At 58.4% G+C, this 19,594-nt stretch overlaps 1 protein-coding gene across 1 annotated transcript in view; it reads left to right on the forward strand.

Moving 5' to 3' along the window:
• The first annotated feature begins 572 nt into the window (after positions 1-572).
• ELL (elongation factor for RNA polymerase II) overlaps positions 573-19,594 on the forward strand; it is a 77,201-nt gene continuing 58,179 nt past the window's right edge. Inside the window, exon 1 of the mRNA XM_069590334.1 lies at positions 573-774. Within this exon, the coding sequence (XP_069446435.1) occupies positions 640-774 (135 nt within the window). The 5' untranslated portion in view covers positions 573-639. The remainder of the gene's footprint in view (positions 775-19,594) is intronic.

A 19,594-nucleotide genomic window follows, 5' to 3' on the forward strand; every position in this document is an offset into this window, starting at 1 on the left:
ACCCCCACGATCCCCCAACAGCCCCGGGCCACCTTAGGGAAGACCCAGCAGCGCAACCCAGCGTCCAACTCGGGCTCGGTTTGCATAGACACGCCCACTCACCCAGCCAGCCTCCGCTTCCGCGCCCCCACGTGTTTTGCGCAGCCCGGTCCCCTCCACGCCCTCGCTGGGACTCTCCACAGAAGCCAAAGACGGAAGACTTGGAGAGACCTCATAAATAATACATCACGTCAGCGGCTGGTGGGGCGGGGCTTCGACGCGCTTGGCTGAGTCAGGGTTATGAATAATACACATTGAGGCGGGGCCTGAAGGAGTGCGCGTGTCGGGGCGGAGTCCGGGCACGGAAGTGGACGCCTCTGGGGCCTTGAGAGGTGGGGCCAGCCATCCTTATGAATATGCAGAAAACAGGGGCGGTGACTGCGTGCCGCCTTCGGCCCGTAGCGTGGCGCGGCTGGCCGCGTCTCATGAATAATGCAGCACGTCGGCGGGCAATACGGCGCCAGCCGGGCCCTTAGGGGGCGTGGCCAGCCGCGTCTCATGAATAATGCAGTGCGTCAGCGGGCGGCGGGGTGGGGCGTGGCCGGCGCGCCGCTGGCCCCGGAGCCGGGAAGCGGGGGGCGGGGGAGCGATGGTCGCAAGATGGCGGCGCTGAAGGAGGATCGGAGCTACGGGCTGTCGTGCGGGCGGGTGAGCGACGGCAGCAAGGTGTCCGTGTTCCATGTGAAGCTCACCGACAGTGCCCTGAGGGCCTTCGAGAGCTACCGCGCCAGCCAGGTGAGCGGCGGACTCGGCGCGGGCGTCGGGGCGCAGGTCGGCCTCGCGCGCCCCTCTCCGCGGCGCCCTGGCTTGGGGGTGCGGGGTCCGGCGTCTGAGGTCTTGCTCGCGGGTTTCTGGGCCAGCGGGGCGCGGGGTGGGCGCATGTCCCACTCGGAGAGCGGGGAGCCTCGGCTCGGGAGGCGACCCTGGCGGGCGGCCGAGGGCGGCCGAGGGCGGCCGAAGGGCCAGAACTCGCGCGCCTGACCCGGGGGGCGTCTTTGTCGGCACCTGGAGGCGTCCGGGGCCTTTCCGGACTCACCCGGCACCTGGGCAGGAACTGGTTTTCTCACCTGACCAGGGGAGGGGGTAGAGGTAGCGCTGTCCGAGCACAGGAGGTGGGGGGTTAGGGCTTCTCTGTCTGGCTGCTTGGCAGGGAGACTGGTAGGGATGGCTGACTGCGCTCCCGGGAGCAGCTTTTCCGCCTAGGTCACTGGCGGGGTGGGTCAGTGGGTCACCGCTGTCGGGGCTCCTGTGGGGTCCTGTTCACTTTGTGTGGGGAGGTTCTGTCTGCGCCTGGGGGCCGTCTTTGACGCTTTCCGGTGAGGCTCCTGGAGTCGGGTTCACTCATTTGTTGGGAAGGGAAGTCTGGGCAGAACCTGACAGCGTTTTCCTAGCTCCCCAGGTGACCCTGAATCGCTGGACACCTTTAGGAAGAGGGAGTCTTTTTGAGGGGGGCTTGCTGGCATGGAGCCTTTCCTAGCATGGGAGCCTGGGGTGGGCACCTGGGGAGGCACTCTGGCCACTGCACCTGGCCGCTGACTCTCACACTTCTCAGGGGCCGATTTGGGCCCTTCTGGGGAAGTTGGAGGCGTTTCAGTTCTGCCACCTGGCCCACCGGGGGAGGGGTGTTGGGGATGGGCTTCTGTGCACCGTCTCTCTAGGCCTGACTGGGGAGCACATCTGGGCCGGTGGTCAGAAACTGCTGCTTCCCATTTCTGTTTGTGTCATGGCGCCCCCCTCCTGTGTTGGGACAGAAGTTGCAGGTGCCCAATGGTCAGGTCCTGAGGGGAAATGGATGGGGGGGTCCTTTTCCTCCTTGCGTGGAAAGTTGGGGCTTCATAGCCAGTGGTTAGGGGGTTGGGTCTGGTGTTAGGTTCGGGGAGGCCCTGCCCTGTGTGTGTGTGTGTGTGCGTGCGTGTGAGTGCATGTGCTGGGGATGGGGGGGCCTCGGGCGGGTTAGGAGAGAGACTAACTAGGAAGGAATGCGGCTTTCTTCCTGCCCTGGGCTTGTTCGGCACCATTAGCTAAGCCCGGAATTTCTTTCCCTGTTTTGTTCCCAGTGCCCACCCTTCCCGCCCTTCTTCCCACTTTGGGGGGCAGTTTCCTTCCTGTCCTCGTGTCTCGGTTTCCCCTTCATTGAAGTGGGAGTTCGTCTATTTTGGAAGAGCGAGCGCCCACCTTGTCCGAAACAGATTCCCCCCGGTGAGGCTGGGGTGCCCCTGCAGGTGAGGAGGAGGGGGCCGGATGGCCAGGTGAAGCCTCCCTTCCTTGTAGAATCCCAGCCCAGAGTCTTTTTTCCCCCTGGGCAATTCCGACTCGTTCTGCAGGAAGGCGAGCTTTCCTCGAAACAGCTGGGGGAGAGCTCCTGCGCCGTGTAAATAAGGTGAACTTGGCACCTGGTCACGGTGGCTTGGGAGCCCCGCCTTCCCTGCCATGCTGCCTTCCCTGGCTCCAGTTGCCCGGAAGGCCCGCCTATGCGTCCACCTCATGCTGTCACGCTGCTATTTTTAAATTTAGGGTGTTGGTTACATCCCTTAAGCTGGATCTTCCTCCTGTGAGGGTGAAGGTATAACTGCAGACTCAAGTTCGCCCCACGCAGAGCCTAGCTGTGTACCTCGTGTTGATCAGCCAGAAGGGGCTCCCTCGCAGAGCGTCTCCTGCAGGCCGGTCGTGTTAACCTGACTGGTTGGGCTGAGTTTTGGGGGTGACTCAAACTTCCATTTTTCTCAGAGGCGGACAGGTGATTGAAGTTTCTTGGCAATTTTGTATTTAATCCCACCAGACAGGCAGTGTCGTGGACTGAGGTAAGACCCTGAGGACTGAGGCTGCCCTGGGGCAGCCCGGGCACTCAGTGTTCCTGGGTGGTGGGCACGGGGAAGGTGACCTGATGAACCTGTGTGCCTGGAGACGTGTCTTGGCTGTTAGCACAGTATGCGTTTTGATGCATTCTGATTTATGTGCCTGTCACAGCTCAGCGTTTTCTCTTCTCTAGCACTGCGACTGTGTGGTTTGCCAGTGGCAGCTTGTGGAGAGGGATGGTTTTCACTTTTACTTTATGTTGTTTATGTTGTACTTTATATTGTCACCTTATGTTTAAGCTGCCCCTTGGACAGCACAGGTTTGAGGTGCCCACTTATACATGGGGTTTTTTTTCACCAAATATGTACCATAGTACTAGGTTGGTTGGCTTTGCAGATGTGGAACTCAGGATATGGAGGGCCGACCATAAAGTTTATTCAGGATTTTTGACTCCTAGGGGCTTGGTGCCCCTAACCCCGGTGTTGTTCAAGGGTGAGCTGTAATGGCAAAGAGGTTTTACAAATTCAGATGTGGCAGGGGACTGGCGAGGAGCTTCCTTCAAAACTTTCTCTGTGGCTCCCAGGAGCCTGTAATCCTAGCTGTTGGACTAGCCCAAGTAGGAGTCCCTGATAGCTTCCATCTCCCGAGGGATCTGGAGCCTGAACTGCCTTTGTATCGACCCAGTGACCAGCTTGGAACGTGGTGGAAGGTAAAGGTGAAGTTACATGTGGCTGCCGCTGTCCAGACTGGGGTGTCGGGCAGTCTCGAGTGTGTCCCAGGGCACTCCCATGGATCTCCCTTTTTGCTGTGATGGGTTACTTCCGGGAGAGAAGAGAGAGAAGGTGTAAACACAGCCCATCGTTCCAAGACCCCATCATGGGTCTGTTCAGAGAAGTGTCCCTGATAGTGACTCCGAGGAAGTGACCTTTGCTGGGGCACCTTCCTCGATCACGTGGATGTTTCACCGTCAGATTTGATGGATCTGTTGCTGAGTGACCCTGTCCTCTCCTGGATTATAAGTTTCTTAATGAAGAGGAAGATGTTGTTTAGGGAAAACTGAGGGCTCAGGGAAGGGCCCAAGAAACCTGCGAACTGGAGCCTGTCTGGGTTTGAATCTCTGCATCTCAGGTGTACCTGGGTGAGGCCTTGGTTCTGAGCCTGACCCCTCCCAGTCTGGCTCTTCCTCCTCAGAGCTCTGAGGATCCCAGTGGCTGCTCTGGATCCTTCTTCTCTTTAGGATTATGAGTGTCCTAGTACCCGAGCCCTCTTAGCTCCTAATCCCGCCCTCAGGGTTGGGGGTGTCTCAGCGCCCAGCCCTCTCTGAGCTCTGGATTCTCCTCTCGGGACTGTGAGGGTCCTAGTATCTGAGCCCTCCCAGTGCCCAGTCCTCTCCAGGCTCCGAGGATCTCAGGCCCTGCCCTCTCTGAGCTCTGGCTCCTCCTCTTGGGGCTGTCAGGATTCTTTTGGCTTGTGTGCAGCCCTGATCCCTCACAGGTTCTCAGCACTTGGTGTGGGGACCCAGGGCCGGTTCCCACCTGGAGGTATGAGCAGACTGCTGCTGCTAAGTCGCTTCAGTCGTGTCTGACTCTGTGCGACCCCATAGACGGCAGCCCACCAGGCTCCCCTGTCCCTGGGATTCTCCAGGCAAGAACACTGGAGTGGGGTGCCGTTTCCTTCAGTGCATGAAAGTGAAAAGTGAAAGTGAAGTCACTCAGTTGTGTCTGACTCTTAGTGACCCCATGGACTGCAGCCCACCAGGCTCCTCTGTCCAGGCAAGAGTACTGGAGTGGCTTGCCATTGCCTTCTCCGAGCAGAGACTATGGGAGACTATCTTCCTGAATCTGATTTGAGTGCCTGGTCTGTACAGGGACACCGCTCAGGGGCTAGATGTTTACCAGTGACCAGAATGTGTGCCCAGTCTCTCTAGCTGGCATGCTAGAGGCAGGAGACAGATAATGAACAGGGTGGCACCGAAATCGGCATGAAGAGCTTGTCAGCGGTCAGTGTCAGGAAGGAAATAGAATGGGGCGGTGTGAAAGGGCGCTGATTAAGAAAGGCATGCTTAGGGCATGCCAGAGCTGAGGTCTGCCAGGCGAGGGGTCCCCAGGGGGGAAGGGGTAGGGGTTCCAGGCATGGCACATGTACAGGCCTTGAAACATGAGGGGCTGGGGCAGGTGTTTGCTGAGGGTGGGGGCTGGGGGCTAGGTAAAGGGGTGGGGGCGGCTACAGGGCTCTGTCCTGGGACGGGCATAGGAAGAGGGGCTCTGCAGCAAATACCATGAGACTGTTCTGGGCTCCCACTGGGGGCTGCTCGACCGCTGCTAAGGGGCTAGCTGTGTGGGCCTCAGCTTGGACACCAGTGGCAGGAGGAGCCTTAATTTAGCCTCTGCTCCCTTCCGCCTTGGGGAGGCCCCGGGAGGTGGGTTCGTCTCCCCTTCCGGGGAGGGGGGGGCTACCCCACTTGGCTGTAACTGGTGGTGGCTTCTTGCCAGCCATGTCTGTCTTTCAGACGGGCTGTCTTTGGGAATAGTGACCAGCTACGTTTGCTGCTCCTCCTGGCTTTCAGCCAGGCCCCTGTGAGCCCTTTGTCCCGCACATACCATCCTCTTGGCAGTCTCGGCTGGTAGACTAGCTGCTTCTTCCCACTGCTCTTTGTGGGCAGTTGAGGCTCTGAAGGGCAGTGTTGCTAGCTGAGGTCACTTGGATTGTCCTCACTGGCCTAGGCTCCCTCTCAAGTTCGGAGGGAATTTGAGCCACTGGGACCTGGCTCTGAAAGGGAGTCCCACTGTGGTCTCAAGTCCTTATGAAATGCCAGCCTTCTAGGCTCCTGGGAGTGTTGGTGACGTGAGTGGCCATACAGGTGCTTGAAGTTGCCAGCTTTGACTGTCCTGTGTCCCCTCTCCCTTGAGAAGACCTGCAGGTGATAGCCAGTGCCTGTGGATCATGCCCCACGTGCTGGCGCTGGCCTGAGCTGTACACGTGACTTCACCTTGTCTCCTGGTTGTCAGCCCCAGGTGGGGAGTGGTTCCCACTGCTCAGATGAGGACACAGGTCAAGGCTCTGGGAGGCCGAGTCTCCAGAAGGAGTCTCACAGCTGAGACGGGCCAGGAGTGTCCGGCACCTGGCTGGAGGGCAGTGACGCAGTGTGTGGCCTTGATCTTTGCCCCCTCTGATGAGTGGGGAGTCCCTTCCAGAAGGCGCATGCCTCACAGGTACCGAGGGCTGTAGGGTGAGTGCTGGTCATTTCTGCAGCTAGCCTGTGAGGCTCTATGTGAGGGGCCAAGCCCCCCATCCGCCGCTGTGACCCTTGACTAGGTTTCCGGCAGCCGTTCGCCATGGTGACTGTGTGTAAACAGTCGTCGGCTCTCGGAAACCCATCCTCTGTTGACTCATCGGCAAGGCCAGAGTTCATCACCCTTGAAGTAGTTTTGACATCATACCCGGATTGTGACATCTTGAAAACAAGACTGCTTCTCCTGGTCCCGGATCAGACCCTGGCTTTGAGGGAGCTGCTGCTTTGCAGCGGCGGCCCTGCTTGATGCGCCCGGCTGTCAGTCCATCCTGCGCCTTTGGGTTTGCCTCCCCGGGTTCCTCGTTGGCAGGGCCTCGCTCCCTTGCTCTGCCTGTGTGACTTTCTTTTTGGTCTTCTTTCTTCTCGGCGGCTTGCGTGACCTGGAGTTGTCTGAGATCTCATCTTTTGCAATATGTGGCCACTCTGCAGTCACCCAGAGCCCAAAGGGATGTATTCTAGAACAGTCCCTGCAGAGACAGCCTCTGACCGGTTGTGCAGTAAGTGGCACAGACAGCCACGATGTGCAGTTCTGTCCCTTAGCTTTTTAATGAAGAAGCTGGCGTCCGAGCAAAGCATCCAGGGGAGACCTCCTGTCCCCGTGCTAAGTGGCTGCGCTGGAGCCTGATGCTAATTATATCCTCCTAGCTGGGCCCTCCCTGGCCACACTGAGCTGTGGCTCCTGGCTGAGTCACCAGGCCAGAGCGGGGTGTCGGTGACTTGCCACAACCCCTCCAGAGGGGAGGGGGCCTCACGGGTTTGGGAAGTTTGTGGGGTCACTGAAGTGAAGTGAAAGTCACTCAGTCGTGTCTGACTCTTTGTGAACTCGTGGACTATACAGTCCATGGAATTCTCCCGGCCAGAATACCGGAGTGGGTAGCCTTTCCTTCCCCAGGGGATCTTCCCAACCCAGGGATCGAACCCAGGTCTCCCACATTGCTGGTGGACTCTCTACCAGCTGAGCCGCAAGGGAAGCCCAAGAATACTGGAGTGGGTAGCCTATCCCTTCTCCAGTGGCTCTTCCCTACTCAGGAATCGAACCCACGTCTCCTGCATTACAGGCAGATTCTTTACCAACTGAGCTATCAGGGAAGCCTTTTGGGGTCACTGAGCTCCTATTTAAAAGTGACGTGGGTCAGAATTTCTTTCTTTTTACCATCAAGCAGTATAGTTCAGTGACGAATGCTAGTGATTCCCTGTCCCCATGGATGTTGTTGACACCTTGGTGCCCTCCTCTTTCTGGTATCTAGGCACGAGGCATCACAGTGGTGTTCTCATGTAGTCTTTTTTTTTTTTTTTTTTAATTTAAAATTTTATTGTTGAAAAACATTTACTTTTAGCTGTGCTGGGTCTTTGTTGCTGGGTATGGGCTGCTCTTTAGTTGCGGCTTGCAGGCTCAGTGAAGAGGAGCTAAAGAGCCTCTTGATGAGGGTGAAAGAGGAGAATGGAAAAAACTGGCTTAAAACGGAACATGAAAAAAACTAAAAAAACCCCAAAAACTTAAGATCATGGCATCTGGTCCCATCATTTTATGGCAGCTAGAAGGGGAAAAAGTGGAAGCAGTGACAGATTTTAGTTTCTTGGACTCCAGAATCACTGCTCAGTAGTTAACCACTCAACCACCAGAGAAGCCCCTTACATAATCTTAGGTCTCAATTCTTCCCCAAAACCATATGAGCTTTTTTTTCCCCTTTAAAGCACAGTGCTAAGCTTTGCTTTTTGTGGCTGCGTTTTCTCCTGCAATGCAGACTCTGAACAGGTCTGTAGTCCTCCGGCATCGCACCGACCCTGGGGATTCCCAGGTGCCTGGAGCCTTGCCCTCTGTCCTGTGCTGAGTAGGGCTGTGCAGAGATGCAGAATTGCAGCGAGGTGCTGAGCAACTGAACTCTTGTCTAGCGACATCGAGGCCCAGGAGGGATATGGTCTCTTTGGTGGCGTTGGACTGTCAGCTCGGTCAGGCACGGGGCAGGGGAGACTGGGGGTAGAAACGTGGGTGCCTGAGCTGGGGTCCACTGGGCTCAGGTGGGGGTACACGTGGAAGTACTGGGGCTGCCACCTGCGCCTGGCTGGGGAAGGCGCACGTCTCTCACCTTTGCTGGTTCTGGCCACAGAGCAGAAATGCCTTTGCACGCCCGGCTCATTGTCACGCTCGAGCTAGGTTGTGAGAGTCAGGTTATGCAGGGCTTCAGGAGACGCTGGTGGTCGCCTCTGGAGTGGCTCTTGGCAGGGGAGGAAAGGCGGCTGTGGCCCATCTGAGGGCCGCTGCGGGTCTGTGGGGGGTGAACGACGAGGGGCGAGGTGGAGGGCGTGTGTGCGGCTCTGGCGACGGCTGCTGCAGGGCCTGTGTCTTCCTGGGCTGCTGCCTTTGTCTCAGGGTGTGGATGTCACGAGCTTCTTGCCAGAGTCCTAACGAGTGCAATTTAGAGGTGGTTTTGAATGGATGTGGCAGCCGTGGAAGCCAGCAGCCTTTCTTTTTCTGGTTCTTGGATTGTGTTTGAGGCTTGGGGGCAGCTGGATGGCAGGTTTCCTCGATTGTGCTGGCCTGGACCAGCTCCTGGACCGTGGATGTTCTGGATGCTGGGAGAGCCAAGGCTGGGCCCTGGACCTGAGACAGCATTTGGGGGTCAGTGTCACCCCTCGTCAGCTTCCTGGGCAGACAAGCAAGTGGGCTGTGCTGTCCACGCACAGAGAACATTGGGTCAGGGGCCCAGGGCCTGCTTATCACTTCCCAGGGTTCCTAGGCCCACTCCTAAACAGGCGGTCCTGGGGTGGTTCAACCTGCCTTGGCCTGCTCTGCTTTCGAGAAATCAATAAGCTGCTGGTGACCGAGGGCTGAGGTTAATGCTCAGTGTCGCTGGTCCATCATCAGTGTCCTCCTGGTAGGCCTTCAGCAAGGGAATGAGGTGCGGCACGGGGACACCTGTCCCGAGCGTGTGCTCTCCCAGTACCTCTGGTTTCTACAACCTGCGCCTGTCGGGAGGGTGTCAGCTCCTCGTGGTTTGCCTGGCTGCTCTGTGTCCATCTTAGATATGCCGGGAGGATGTCCTCACAAGGAGGTGTCTCTGTCGAAGGAGGCTTAGCGTTGGGATCAGGTGGCCTGGCTCCAGCCAGCTCGTGGGCTACTGGCTTCTTCCCCAGCCTCAGTTTCCCTGGTTGAAGCCACCCCTGCAGGTGTACTGGCCTCCCAGGTCAGGCAGGTGAGGCATATGGATGCTGACCACCCCTGCTGCCCCCGCTGTGTATATGGGCATTCTACAAATGACCTGAAATGTGAAGGCCTTCAGAATATAAAACGCCGACTTCTTTGTCTCTGCTGTCAAAGATTTCTTTGTAGAATGAAGAATGGCCATTAAGTGAATTTTCTCGGTCTTTTGAGCTACATTCCTGTGCCTGGAAGTCCACCGCGCGGTGCTGGAGGGAGCTGGGCCCTCGTGCCTCCTCCTCCTTGGCCCCTCTGTGGTCTCCGGGGACAGTGGTGATGGAGCAGGAGGCGAGCAGAGCCCAGCTGGAGTTGAGGGGGGCAGAAGGGCACGACCAGCTTTCTGGAGAAATGTCTGGCTGGGCCGCAGGCTGACTGCTGAGCCCTCTGGGCTGGTGGCTGCTGATGGCAGAGCGTGAGGAGTCAGGCCCAGAGCCCAGGCTGTGGTGGCTCTGTCTTTGCCTTCAGGTTGTGCCCAGGTGTGTGGCCTTTGGGGGCTCACACGAGGGCAGCCTCGAGGGGTCAAACCTCCCTCCGTCCGAAAATACTGGTCCCCAGGTGTGTTGCGGGGTGGGGAGTGCTCTCCCCTCCGTTGGCAGCTTTGCTGCGTGTCTCCCTGGCAAAGGTGTGTAAAAGCCGAGCAGCGAGGGCCCACCCCTGCCCTTTCCCAGACCCTTTGGCTTCTCTCTGGGCAGGAGCGGCAGGACATGGGCATGAGGGCCTGAGGAGTCCCTGGCCTACCTCTCCGCCCACCTGGCTGTGTGCCTGTGGCCTCCACGTCCTGTTCATTAGATGGACTGAGTTGGCTTTGCCCTGCACCCTCCGCATCCCTGTTGGGGAGGCCAGTGGAGGGCATGGTGACGAGGTGGGAGGGAGGGAGAAACACAGTGGCGATGGGCAGGAGGTGCCCTGGGGGTGCAGGGCAAGTGAAACCCCACGGGGAGGGCCAGGAATGTTTGCAGGAGATCTGAGAGACCAGCTGAAGGAGGAAGCTGGGAGTTGGGGGGCAGCCGGAGGAGGTGGGGGTAAGGGGTGCCTGAGCCGGAAGCTGGGGTTAATTTTGTCATCCAGGGAAGCCCTGAGCGAGTTGCTGTGGCTGCTGTTCTTTGTGTGGGTGTGGATGGCTGCCACCCCTTCCTGGGCTCCCTGTGGAAGCCTCAACCCCATGGCTGACTTTACTCTGTGTGTGAACATTTTCCCCTGGGGGCTTCCTCCTGTGACAGGCAGGACTGGGGGCAGGTTGTGGTCAGGGAGGCCTTGCTAGTGCTAAGACCAGTCAACCCCAGTCTTAAACCTGGGACCTCTCAGAGCCTTAACATTCTTTTTATTATTGTTCACATAGCATACATTTGCCGTCTTAACCATTTTCGAATGTGCAGTTCAGCGCCACGAAGTACGTTCACATGACTTTGCAGCCATCACCACCATCATCTCCAGAGCTTGTTCATCTTCCCAGCTTTTTCTCCTTCAGCCCCTGGCAACTACAATTCTGTTTTCTGTCTTAGGAGCTACAGTTCTGTTGTCTGTCTCTACAAGTTTGCTAGGCTTCCCGGGTGTGCTAGTGGTAAAGAACCCATCTGCCAACGCAGGAGACTTAAGAAACGCTGGTTTCATCCCTGGGTTGGGAAGATCCCCTGGAGAAGAAAATGGCAATCCACTCCAGTCTTCTTGCCTGGAGAATCCCCATGGACAGAGGAGCCTGGTGAGTAGACATCCTCACCAGCACTTGCTATTTTCTCTTTTGTTGGTAGTAACCATTCTGACGAGTGAGAGGTGGTCTTCGAGCCTTTAAAGTGCGCTAAGATACTTGTGACTCTCTTACGAGAGCTGCAGTCTGAAGGGCCTCTGGCGCTTGCTGAACCATTCATGGGCTTAGGAGTTCCCTGGTTGACAGAGAGCCTGGCCCCAGCAGGATGGGGCCGTGTAGGCACCCACACTTGAGGTAGGCTTGGGCTGGCTCCAGGGGCTGCCCAGGTGGCGCTAGTGGTAAAGAATCCTTCTGCCAATGCAGGAGACATAAGAGACGTGGGTTTGATCTCTGGGTCGGGAAGATCCTCCCTGGAGGAGGAAATGGCAACCCACCCCAGTATTCCTGCCTGGAGAATCCCATGGACAGAGGAGCCTGGCGGGCTACAGTCCACGGGGTCACAAAGAGTTGAACACGACTGAAGTGACTTGATACATACACGACTTGAAGGCCCGCCTGAGGGATGAGCTGGAGCAGGGTCACCCGGGAGCAGCTGACAGGAAGGGCAGGGAGAGCAGGTGCGGCCCCGCCCTGCGTGCAAAGCTGTGGCCCAGTGGTGCTGGCAGCGACAAGGGAGGACAGTGACGCGTAGAGATGGCAGCGACCGTGCGGGAGCCTGGGCCAGTCAGGGCCTGCACCGCGCAAGTTGGGAGGGTTCCTAAGTGCCTTGGGTGGTCTTCCCTGGTGGCTCAGGCAGTAAAAAAATAAGCTGCCTGCAATGCAAGAGACCGGGGTTCGATCCCTGGGTCAGAAAGAGCCCCTGGAGGAGGGCGTGGCCACCCACTCCGTATTCTTGCCTGGAGAATCCCACGGGCAGAGGGGCCTGGCGGGCCACAGTCCATGGGGTTGCCAAGAGTCAGACACAGCTGAGCAACTAACACTTTCAAGTTTTCAACACTTTCAACTTAGGTGGTCTAGAAAACCTGTCGGGAGGGGGCAAGCAGAGCGGGCTGAGGGCCAGGGAAGGGCGGGAGTGTGTGTGCATGAGTCAGCCCAGGCAGCTCAGCTCTCGGCCACCCTCTCTACTTCCTGCCCTCCCAGAGGCAAGACTTCTGTGCTCCCCGCTCCCCTAAACCCAAACAGAGGTCCTGAGCTCATGTGACAGGGAGGGGCTGCTGGACCCTTCCCTGGTCCTGAACCTGGATGGGGCAGAATCTGCTGTGCTTTGGTGAGTTTAGCAGTTTGTGGCCCACGTTGAATCACAGGGGGAATGCTTTGGAAAACGGGCTCTCTTCCAGGTGGGAAGCGGCCTGGAGAGCCCAAGGGCCTGGAACTGCCCTTTGTAGGGTGCCGGGCAGGTGCAGGCTGGGCCTCAGCCTTCAAGGCCTCCAGTGCCTTTGCCTCCACTCCTGCGCTGGACCTGACCTCAGGGCCTGGGTGAAGGTGCCTGGGGAGCAGGGTGCTTTCCTGGACCCTGTGGGCAAATCCTGCCCGCTGACCTCTGGGTGGTGGGGCCTCCCCTCTTCTTGCATGGTGTGTGTGTATGTGTGTGCGTGTGTGTGTATGCACACGCCTTGGCCACACACTTTTGGTATGTTCGGTCCAGGGGAGGCTGCTCTGACGGGACCCAAGGGCCCTGGTGGGGGTGACCGCCTTGTCATGTCTCCTTCCTGGTGAGGGTGCTGCTGGGGCCAGAGACATCTTGCCCTGTCCCACTGCCCTGAGGAGGGTAAGCAGGCCAGGAGGTTCCTTTTTCCTTTTCCCTTTTTCAAATTGACTGACCAGTTGCCACGCTGAGAGGCTTGCAGGATCTTAGCTCCCCAGCCAGGGATTGAAGCCGAGCCCTGGCAGTGACCAAGTCGTAACTGCTGGTGGTGGTGGGTGATGGTTTCGTTGCTAAGTTGTGTCTGGCTCTTGGCGGCCCCAGGGACTGCGGCCGCCAGGCTTCTCTGTCCATGAGGTTTCCCAGGCAAGGGTATTGCAGTGGGCCTCTGTTTCCTTCTTTACCTAGCCACTGGGCTTCCAGGAAATTCCTCCCTTTTAAAACCATTTATTTGGCTGCACCAGGCCTTAGTTGTGGCACGCGGGATCTTTGCTTTCCATTGCAGCCTCTGGTGGGATCTTGAGTTGCAGCATGTGGCAGCCTGGTTGCCTGACCAGGGGTTGGACCTAGGCTCCCTGCATTGGGAACAGTCTTAGCCACTGGATCAGCGGGGAAATACTCCCCCTCGCCTTTTAAAAAGTGACTCATTTATATTTTACTTAACTTGCTTGGTTGTGCTGGGTCTTTGTCGCTGTCAGCTTTCTCTGGTTGAGGTGAGTGGGGACTACTCTTCCTTGTGGTGCTCGAGCGTATCTTGTAGTGGCTTCTCTTGCTGCGGAGCGTGAGCGGGCTCTGGGTGAGCGGGCTTCGGCAGTTGCAGCTTCCAGGCTCAGCAGTTGTGGCTTGTGGGCCCTAGAGTATGCTGGCTTCAGTAGCTGTGGCCCACAGGCTTAGTTCCCCGGTGGCATGTGAATCTTCCTGGGCCAGGGATTGAACCCATGTCCCCTGCCTTGACAGACGGACACCATCTACTGCACCACCAGAGAAGTCCCCCCTCCGTCTTTCTTCAACAGTGACTTTTTGGGGAAGTGCAGCTTCCTGCTGTGGACTTTGTGGCTCTCCTCACATCTGGCGGAAGTGATTTAAGGGTCCTGGTGCCACACTTCCACCAAGGGGAACACCCACTGAGCCGGGTGATGGCAGCCTGCCTCACAGGGGCCAGAGTGGGGGCAAGCGCAGCTGGATCTTGCCCGTCTTGGCTGGTGCTTCCCTGCCCCCTTCTCAGGGTCCTGGCAGGGAGCCTGTGCCACGCCGCCCTTCGGCTGCTCCCTCTGCCCGTGGGATTGGGGGTAGAACTCCCGGGGCCACTGTCTGCTCGTGAAGGAGCTGAGTCTGTTGTGCCCAGTGTTGCAAAACCAAGGTGCCGGCAGTCTGCCACCGTGCTAGGTGAGCGGACTCGGGAGGGTGCCGGGGATGTGCACTGCCACGGCTGCTCCTTTCTTCAGTGCCGGCCTGAGAGTCTGGAAGGAGGGCTTGTGACGCACGTTTTCTTGGGATGCAGTGGTGTTGTCTGTGGCTGCTGTCACGCTGTGATACAGGCAGAGGCTTTCCATCAGGGACTGTCTGGCCATCAGCGCCTGAGACGTCGACTCTCTGGCCCCTTACGGAGGAGGCCTGCAGTGCTGGGTCTGGAGTGCTGGGATGGGTGTGTTAGCAGACTGTACTGTCCTGGGGCGAAACTCAGGCCATCGGCCCCTGTGCTGTCGGGTGCGGTCCGTGAGCCCCGGCAGACAGCTTGGTGTTGTCTCAGGGCTGGGCCCTCGCTTCAGAGGGTTCTTTTGGTCCAACCCCTTCATTTCATGAGTGGGAGTGTCTAGAGAGTGGTGGGGAGCCTCAGACCCGAGGGGGTCTGCTCAGGGCCTGCCTGCACTCCCCGTTTAGCGCAGACTCTGCGTGCTTTCCGCCCCTCGAGGGAGGCGCTGGCTTCCCTGGTAGCAGCTTTCCTCAAGCACAGTGTCAGGCTTGGCACAGCTTCCAGTGGGCCTGGCCTTTTCGTTTGTGACCTTCTGGTGAACTTGGGAAACCATAGTTGCGCAGCCTGGGTGGAAACAGCTGTGTGCGAGTCCCTGGGAGGGCGGGGGTCTGCCTGTGATCCGAGTCAGGCTCTGGCAGAACCCCCGATCCCTCTGCCTCACCTCTGTGGGTGTAAGACCAGGCTGGTGTCCAGCAAGGGGTCAGTTGTCCACACAGTGTTTCCGAGTGTGTGCTGCCCGGCCTGAGGAACAGTCAGGTGGCAGTGGTTTCAGATGGGCCCCTGGTGTTGAGACGGCAGGCAGCAGGCATGTCCTGCTCTCCAGGAGAGAGCTCTCACAGGCCGGTCCGCGCTTGCGGCTTTGGTGAACCTTTGGCGCTTTCTCAGTTCTGGGCCAGTGCCCCCTGTAGTTAGATTCTGATGGGCGCCATCTGCAGGTGATTCTGAACTAGATCCTGGAGAAGGCCTTCTTGGGCAGGCCTCTGCTAAGGGGCTGTGGTTTCTGGGTTCTGTTCACAGAAAAGGCATGATTTTGCCATTATCTGGTAGGGTAACTTCTTTTTAGAATTGGATGGGACTGTTGAGCTGCTGCAGGACACGCAAGGGTGGTGTAGGGGGGAGTTTGAGAGGAGGGGGCGGTCCAAGGGGGGACGACACGGGGGACACCCCAGGGTGGAGAGACCGCCGAGAGATGTCTGAGGTGGGGGCGGGCCGCAGCTGGAAGGATGTGCTCCTTCCTCCCCTGGTTGTGCTGCTTTCGGTATTGGATGCTCACAGATGTCTGCTCGTTCCAACAAAATACGCTCAGCTCACGGTAGATCTGGCACACGGGACAAGGACAGCCAGCCCTGGTGGCCTGTGTCCAGCTTGTCTCCCGCCTGCTCGGCGGGGGGGGCACGCGGCCCTTACTCGCTGCCTTTCGTGTGCACAGAGTCCTGCTGGTGCAGGGCCGTGTGTGTAGAGATTTGGCGGTCTGCGCCAGCCCCTCCGGACAGGAAGTGGAGCTGTGCTCAGAAGGGTTCTGAGGTGGTGTTTGGCTTCGAGTGTAGGATGAATGGTGCGTGGCCCCTGGCCCTCCCTGGTCTTAGCCCTGCCGCCTGATGTCTCTGTGGGGAGGGCTCCTTCCGTGTTGAGTGGGTGAGGTTAATAACTGATCCCCGCCTCCCCCGTCAGGTGAGCTGGGCCATGAGGGTGGGGCCACGAGTGGAGTCTGCCAGTGTGTGCGTCAGTGCGCAGGGCGAGGCTCACGGGCTGTCTGCGGGAGGTGGGCTGGTGCCGGGGTGCAGAGGCTCAAGGCCCTGGACTCCTCTTCCTCAGGGGTTGAAGGTGCCCCTGCAGAGTCTGTGCTCCAGAGCCAGGCCCCTCCTTGTCCCTCATCCTGGGACCTTCCCACAGCTCCTGCCACCTGCCTCTGCTCCTCCTAGTTCTGGTCTCTCATAGGAGGATTCAGAGGCCCAGACACTGTGTGACAGGAATTACCAAGCAGGTGGCCTGCGGGGCACCGCTCAGCCCAGGTGAGTGGCTGCCCGAGTGGGCGTGGCGTCTCTCCACACCTCCTCCTCGGAGCTCCTGAGCTGCTGTTCCCCAGGGCTCAGCCATTCGAGAGCGAGCACCCAGGGTGGTGGCTCTTACTGCGTAGCTCAGGAGGGGGGTGGGCGAACTCAGAAGTGTTGAAGCAGGTCCCTGGAGGACGCATGGCCCGGGCCTGGGGCAGGCAGCAGGATGCCTCACACTGGCTGAGCTGGGGCTGCTTTTGAGCCAGCCTGCCGCCCCGGGTTGGTGGCCTCTGGCCCCACGTTCTGGTGGGCACCCTGCAGGCCTAGGTGCAGAGGTTCTGGGTGTCTGAGCTCCATCCCTCCATAAGTGAGGGCCAGGGTAGGAGACCAACTGTAGAGTGCAGTGCCTGAGCCGGACCAGGAAGAGGGGCTGACTGGGCTCTGGACTCAGCCCCTGCAAGATGAGCGTCTGTCCCTTCCTTCCAGGCCACATCCCCTGCTATCTGCAGAAGTCAAGGCCTGAGGTGTCTGAAAGGGAGGCATTTCCTTCTCTGCTGGAGCTCTAGGCCAAGAGTCTCCCGCATGCCCGCATTGTAGACCTCAGGTAGGCCTGGCTGCTGGGCTCCATAGGCCTGGCAAGCCGGCCAGTTCTGGAGGGAAGAGGGTTGGTGCTCCTCTGAAAACCGGAAGCTAGGATTGTGGGTTCTGGAGCCTCAAGTTGCTTCCCTTTCCGGCCCAGTTACAGAACGAGTGTGCCAGAAATCAGATGTGCACCGCAGCTTCATGTAGGCGTTCGGGAGGAATCCTGAAGTCTGCGGAAAGTTTAGGGGAAATTTAGAACAGCGATCCCCGTGTCATCATTGTCACTCAGGATGTGCTCTGAAACTTGGTAACTCAGAGAGTCACAAGACGGCGTTGAAAACCAGAACAAGAGCGGCATCGGTCAGCCTACCCGGGCAGACCCTTCGGCAGGGCGGTTGGCCTCCTGCTTCTCCGCGGCTCCCAGAACTGCCCCTGCGTGTCTGCACAGTGGCCGAGCACCTATCTTCCGGGGCCTGAGATGAAGCAGTGTGTGTGTGTGTCTTCTGCACGCGACAGCCACCTGACAAGCCCTCCCCAGGCTCTGAGACCCAGGGGAGACCCTGACTGCGAGGAATAAACCAGTGGCATATGGACATGGGGAGTCCTGGTCAGCCCCAGGCATCTGGCCCAGAGCACCTGTTCTCCACCTTGGGCGGGCTGCAGCCAGCCCCCAGGAGTGGCATCCCCAGTTTAGGGGTGCCTGGCCCAGTGCCAGGCCGCATGGGTTCTGAGTGAAGTGCAGTAGTCCTGTGGGCTCAGATTCCACCGCAGGTCAGGAGGGCTTGCTGGAGAAGGAATATTTGCTGGGACCTGTTGAAAAGTGGAGTTCCTGGCGTCAAAGCAGGTGGTGAGAAAGAGCCTCCACTCCAGGAGGCTGTGCTGATGCGAAGCCCATCCTCTTCCAGAAGAGCCAAGATAAGGGTGAGAGGCCAGAGTGGTGGGGAGGGTGGCCAGCACACCTCACTGCAAGGCAGAGGCTTCAGGAAATGGCCTGTGTGCCTGTGCCTCAAACCCTTTTCCTCTGGGTTTTTAAAATTTTTTTTTGTTTAAATTTTTTATTTTGCATTAGACAGAGGATGAGGTGGCTGGATGGCATCACTGGCTCGACGGACATGAGTTTGAGTGAACTCCGGGAGTTGGTGATGGACCGGGAGGCCTGGCGTGCTGTGATTCATGGGGTCGCAAAGAGTTGGACACGGCTGAGTGACTGGACTGGACTGAACTGAACTGATAGCCGATTAACAGTGTTGCCATAGTTTCAGGTGGACAGCAAAGAGACTCAGCCAAAGATATACATGTATCCATTCTCCCCCTAACTCCCCTCCCATCCAGGCTGCCACGTAACATTGAGCAGAGTTTCTTGTGCTTATACAATAGGACCTTGTGGGTTATCCGTTTTAAATAGAGCAGTGTGTACATGTCCATCCCAAACCCCCTGTCTTTCCCCCAGTTACTCCCCCAGGCGAGCAAGTCTGTGACTCCCCTAGGTCTTCCGGGCTCCTCCGGCCTGCCCTTGCAGCCTGTGTTCAGAGGCCTGCTTCTCCACGTGCCCCCGCGCTCAGGGTGTCCTCTGAGGGGTGTGTGCTCCTGTCGCCCCGTCTGGGGCCGCACTGCCGCACTGTAGCAGCAGGGTGAGCCGGGTTCGGAGCGCGCGGTGGGGCCGTGTCGAGGAGGGGGCGGTCCTGAGTGGCCCCCGTGTCCGGCTCGCTGGGCACAGTCTGTTCTGTCGTTCCGGGGCCGGCATCTGGCTCCGGACCCAGGGTGCTGTCAGCTCAGCTCCCTCTGCAGGGGGAGCCCTGCCCTGGGCCTCGAGTCTTCCCGGTGGGGGGCTCTTCTCAGTTGCCTGTGTCGATTCCCTTCCTTTCCCGTCCTCCAGCTCTGCCAGATTCTTTTTCCAAAAATAAAAGTCCCTCCCCTCCCCCCTCCCTGGCTTTATCCCAGCTCTCATCCCAGGGGGTAAAGGCCCCGCTGGAGTTGCCCAGGGCAGCAGCGCGGGGCCCGGGGGTGGTGGTGCCCGGAGCCCTCAGACCACTGCTCACGGCACTTGCCCTGTGGCGGGCCTGGGCCTGGCCTGTGATGCTGACTGTAACGCTTTCTTTTTCAGCTGGCTTCCCTTTTTACCAAATAAAATCAGCTTTATTGTTACTTATTTTAAATATTTATTTATTTAAAAGATTATTTATTAGTGGTGGCATGCAGCATCTGTTAGCGGTGGCATGCGGGGTCTTGTTCCCTGACCAAGAATCACACCTGGGCCCCTGCATTGGGAGCACAGAGTCTTAGTCACTGGACCACCAGGGACGTCTCTGTTTATTCATTTTTATGTTTTTGTTTTTGTCTGTGCTGGGTCTTCGTTACTGGGCAGGTTTTCCTCTGGTTTTGCTGAGTGGGGGCTGCTCTCTAACTGCAGTGGGGCCCCTCATTACGGTGGTCTCCTGTTACAGAGCCTGGGCTCCAGGGCACTTGAGCTTCAGTAATTGAGGCTTCCAGTCTCCGGAAGACAGGCTTAATAATTGTGGCTCATGGGCTTCGTTGCTTTGCGGCATGTGGGATCTTCCCAGACCAGCGATTGGGTTCTGAGCCACCAGGGCAGCCCAGTATTTATCTTTATGTATTCGTTTATTTGCTTGCGCCGGTCTTGGTTGCAGCCCCGCAGGACCTTGGTTCTTCGTTGGGGTGCGTAGGATCTTTAGTTGCAGCGCTTAGCTGCACTGGACGGCCAGGGAGTCCCTCAGACCAGCTTTAACGCGCCACTTTATAAAGCAGGTGATGGGCCACCCTGGTGGGGGCTGGGGAGTCCTGCTGGGTGGCCTGTGCCCTGGGTGGCTCCTGGCCTCTGCCCAGGAGCTTGCGGCTGTTGGTGAGCTTCTGGCCTCATGGGGTCCCGACAGTATCCTCCCACTGCCGGGGTGCTCCAGCCCCTTCAGCCTG

Source organism: Ovis canadensis, chromosome 5 (assembly GCF_042477335.2).
Source record: "Ovis canadensis isolate MfBH-ARS-UI-01 breed Bighorn chromosome 5, ARS-UI_OviCan_v2, whole genome shotgun sequence".
NCBI classification, from domain to species: Eukaryota; Metazoa; Chordata; class Mammalia; order Artiodactyla; family Bovidae; genus Ovis; species Ovis canadensis.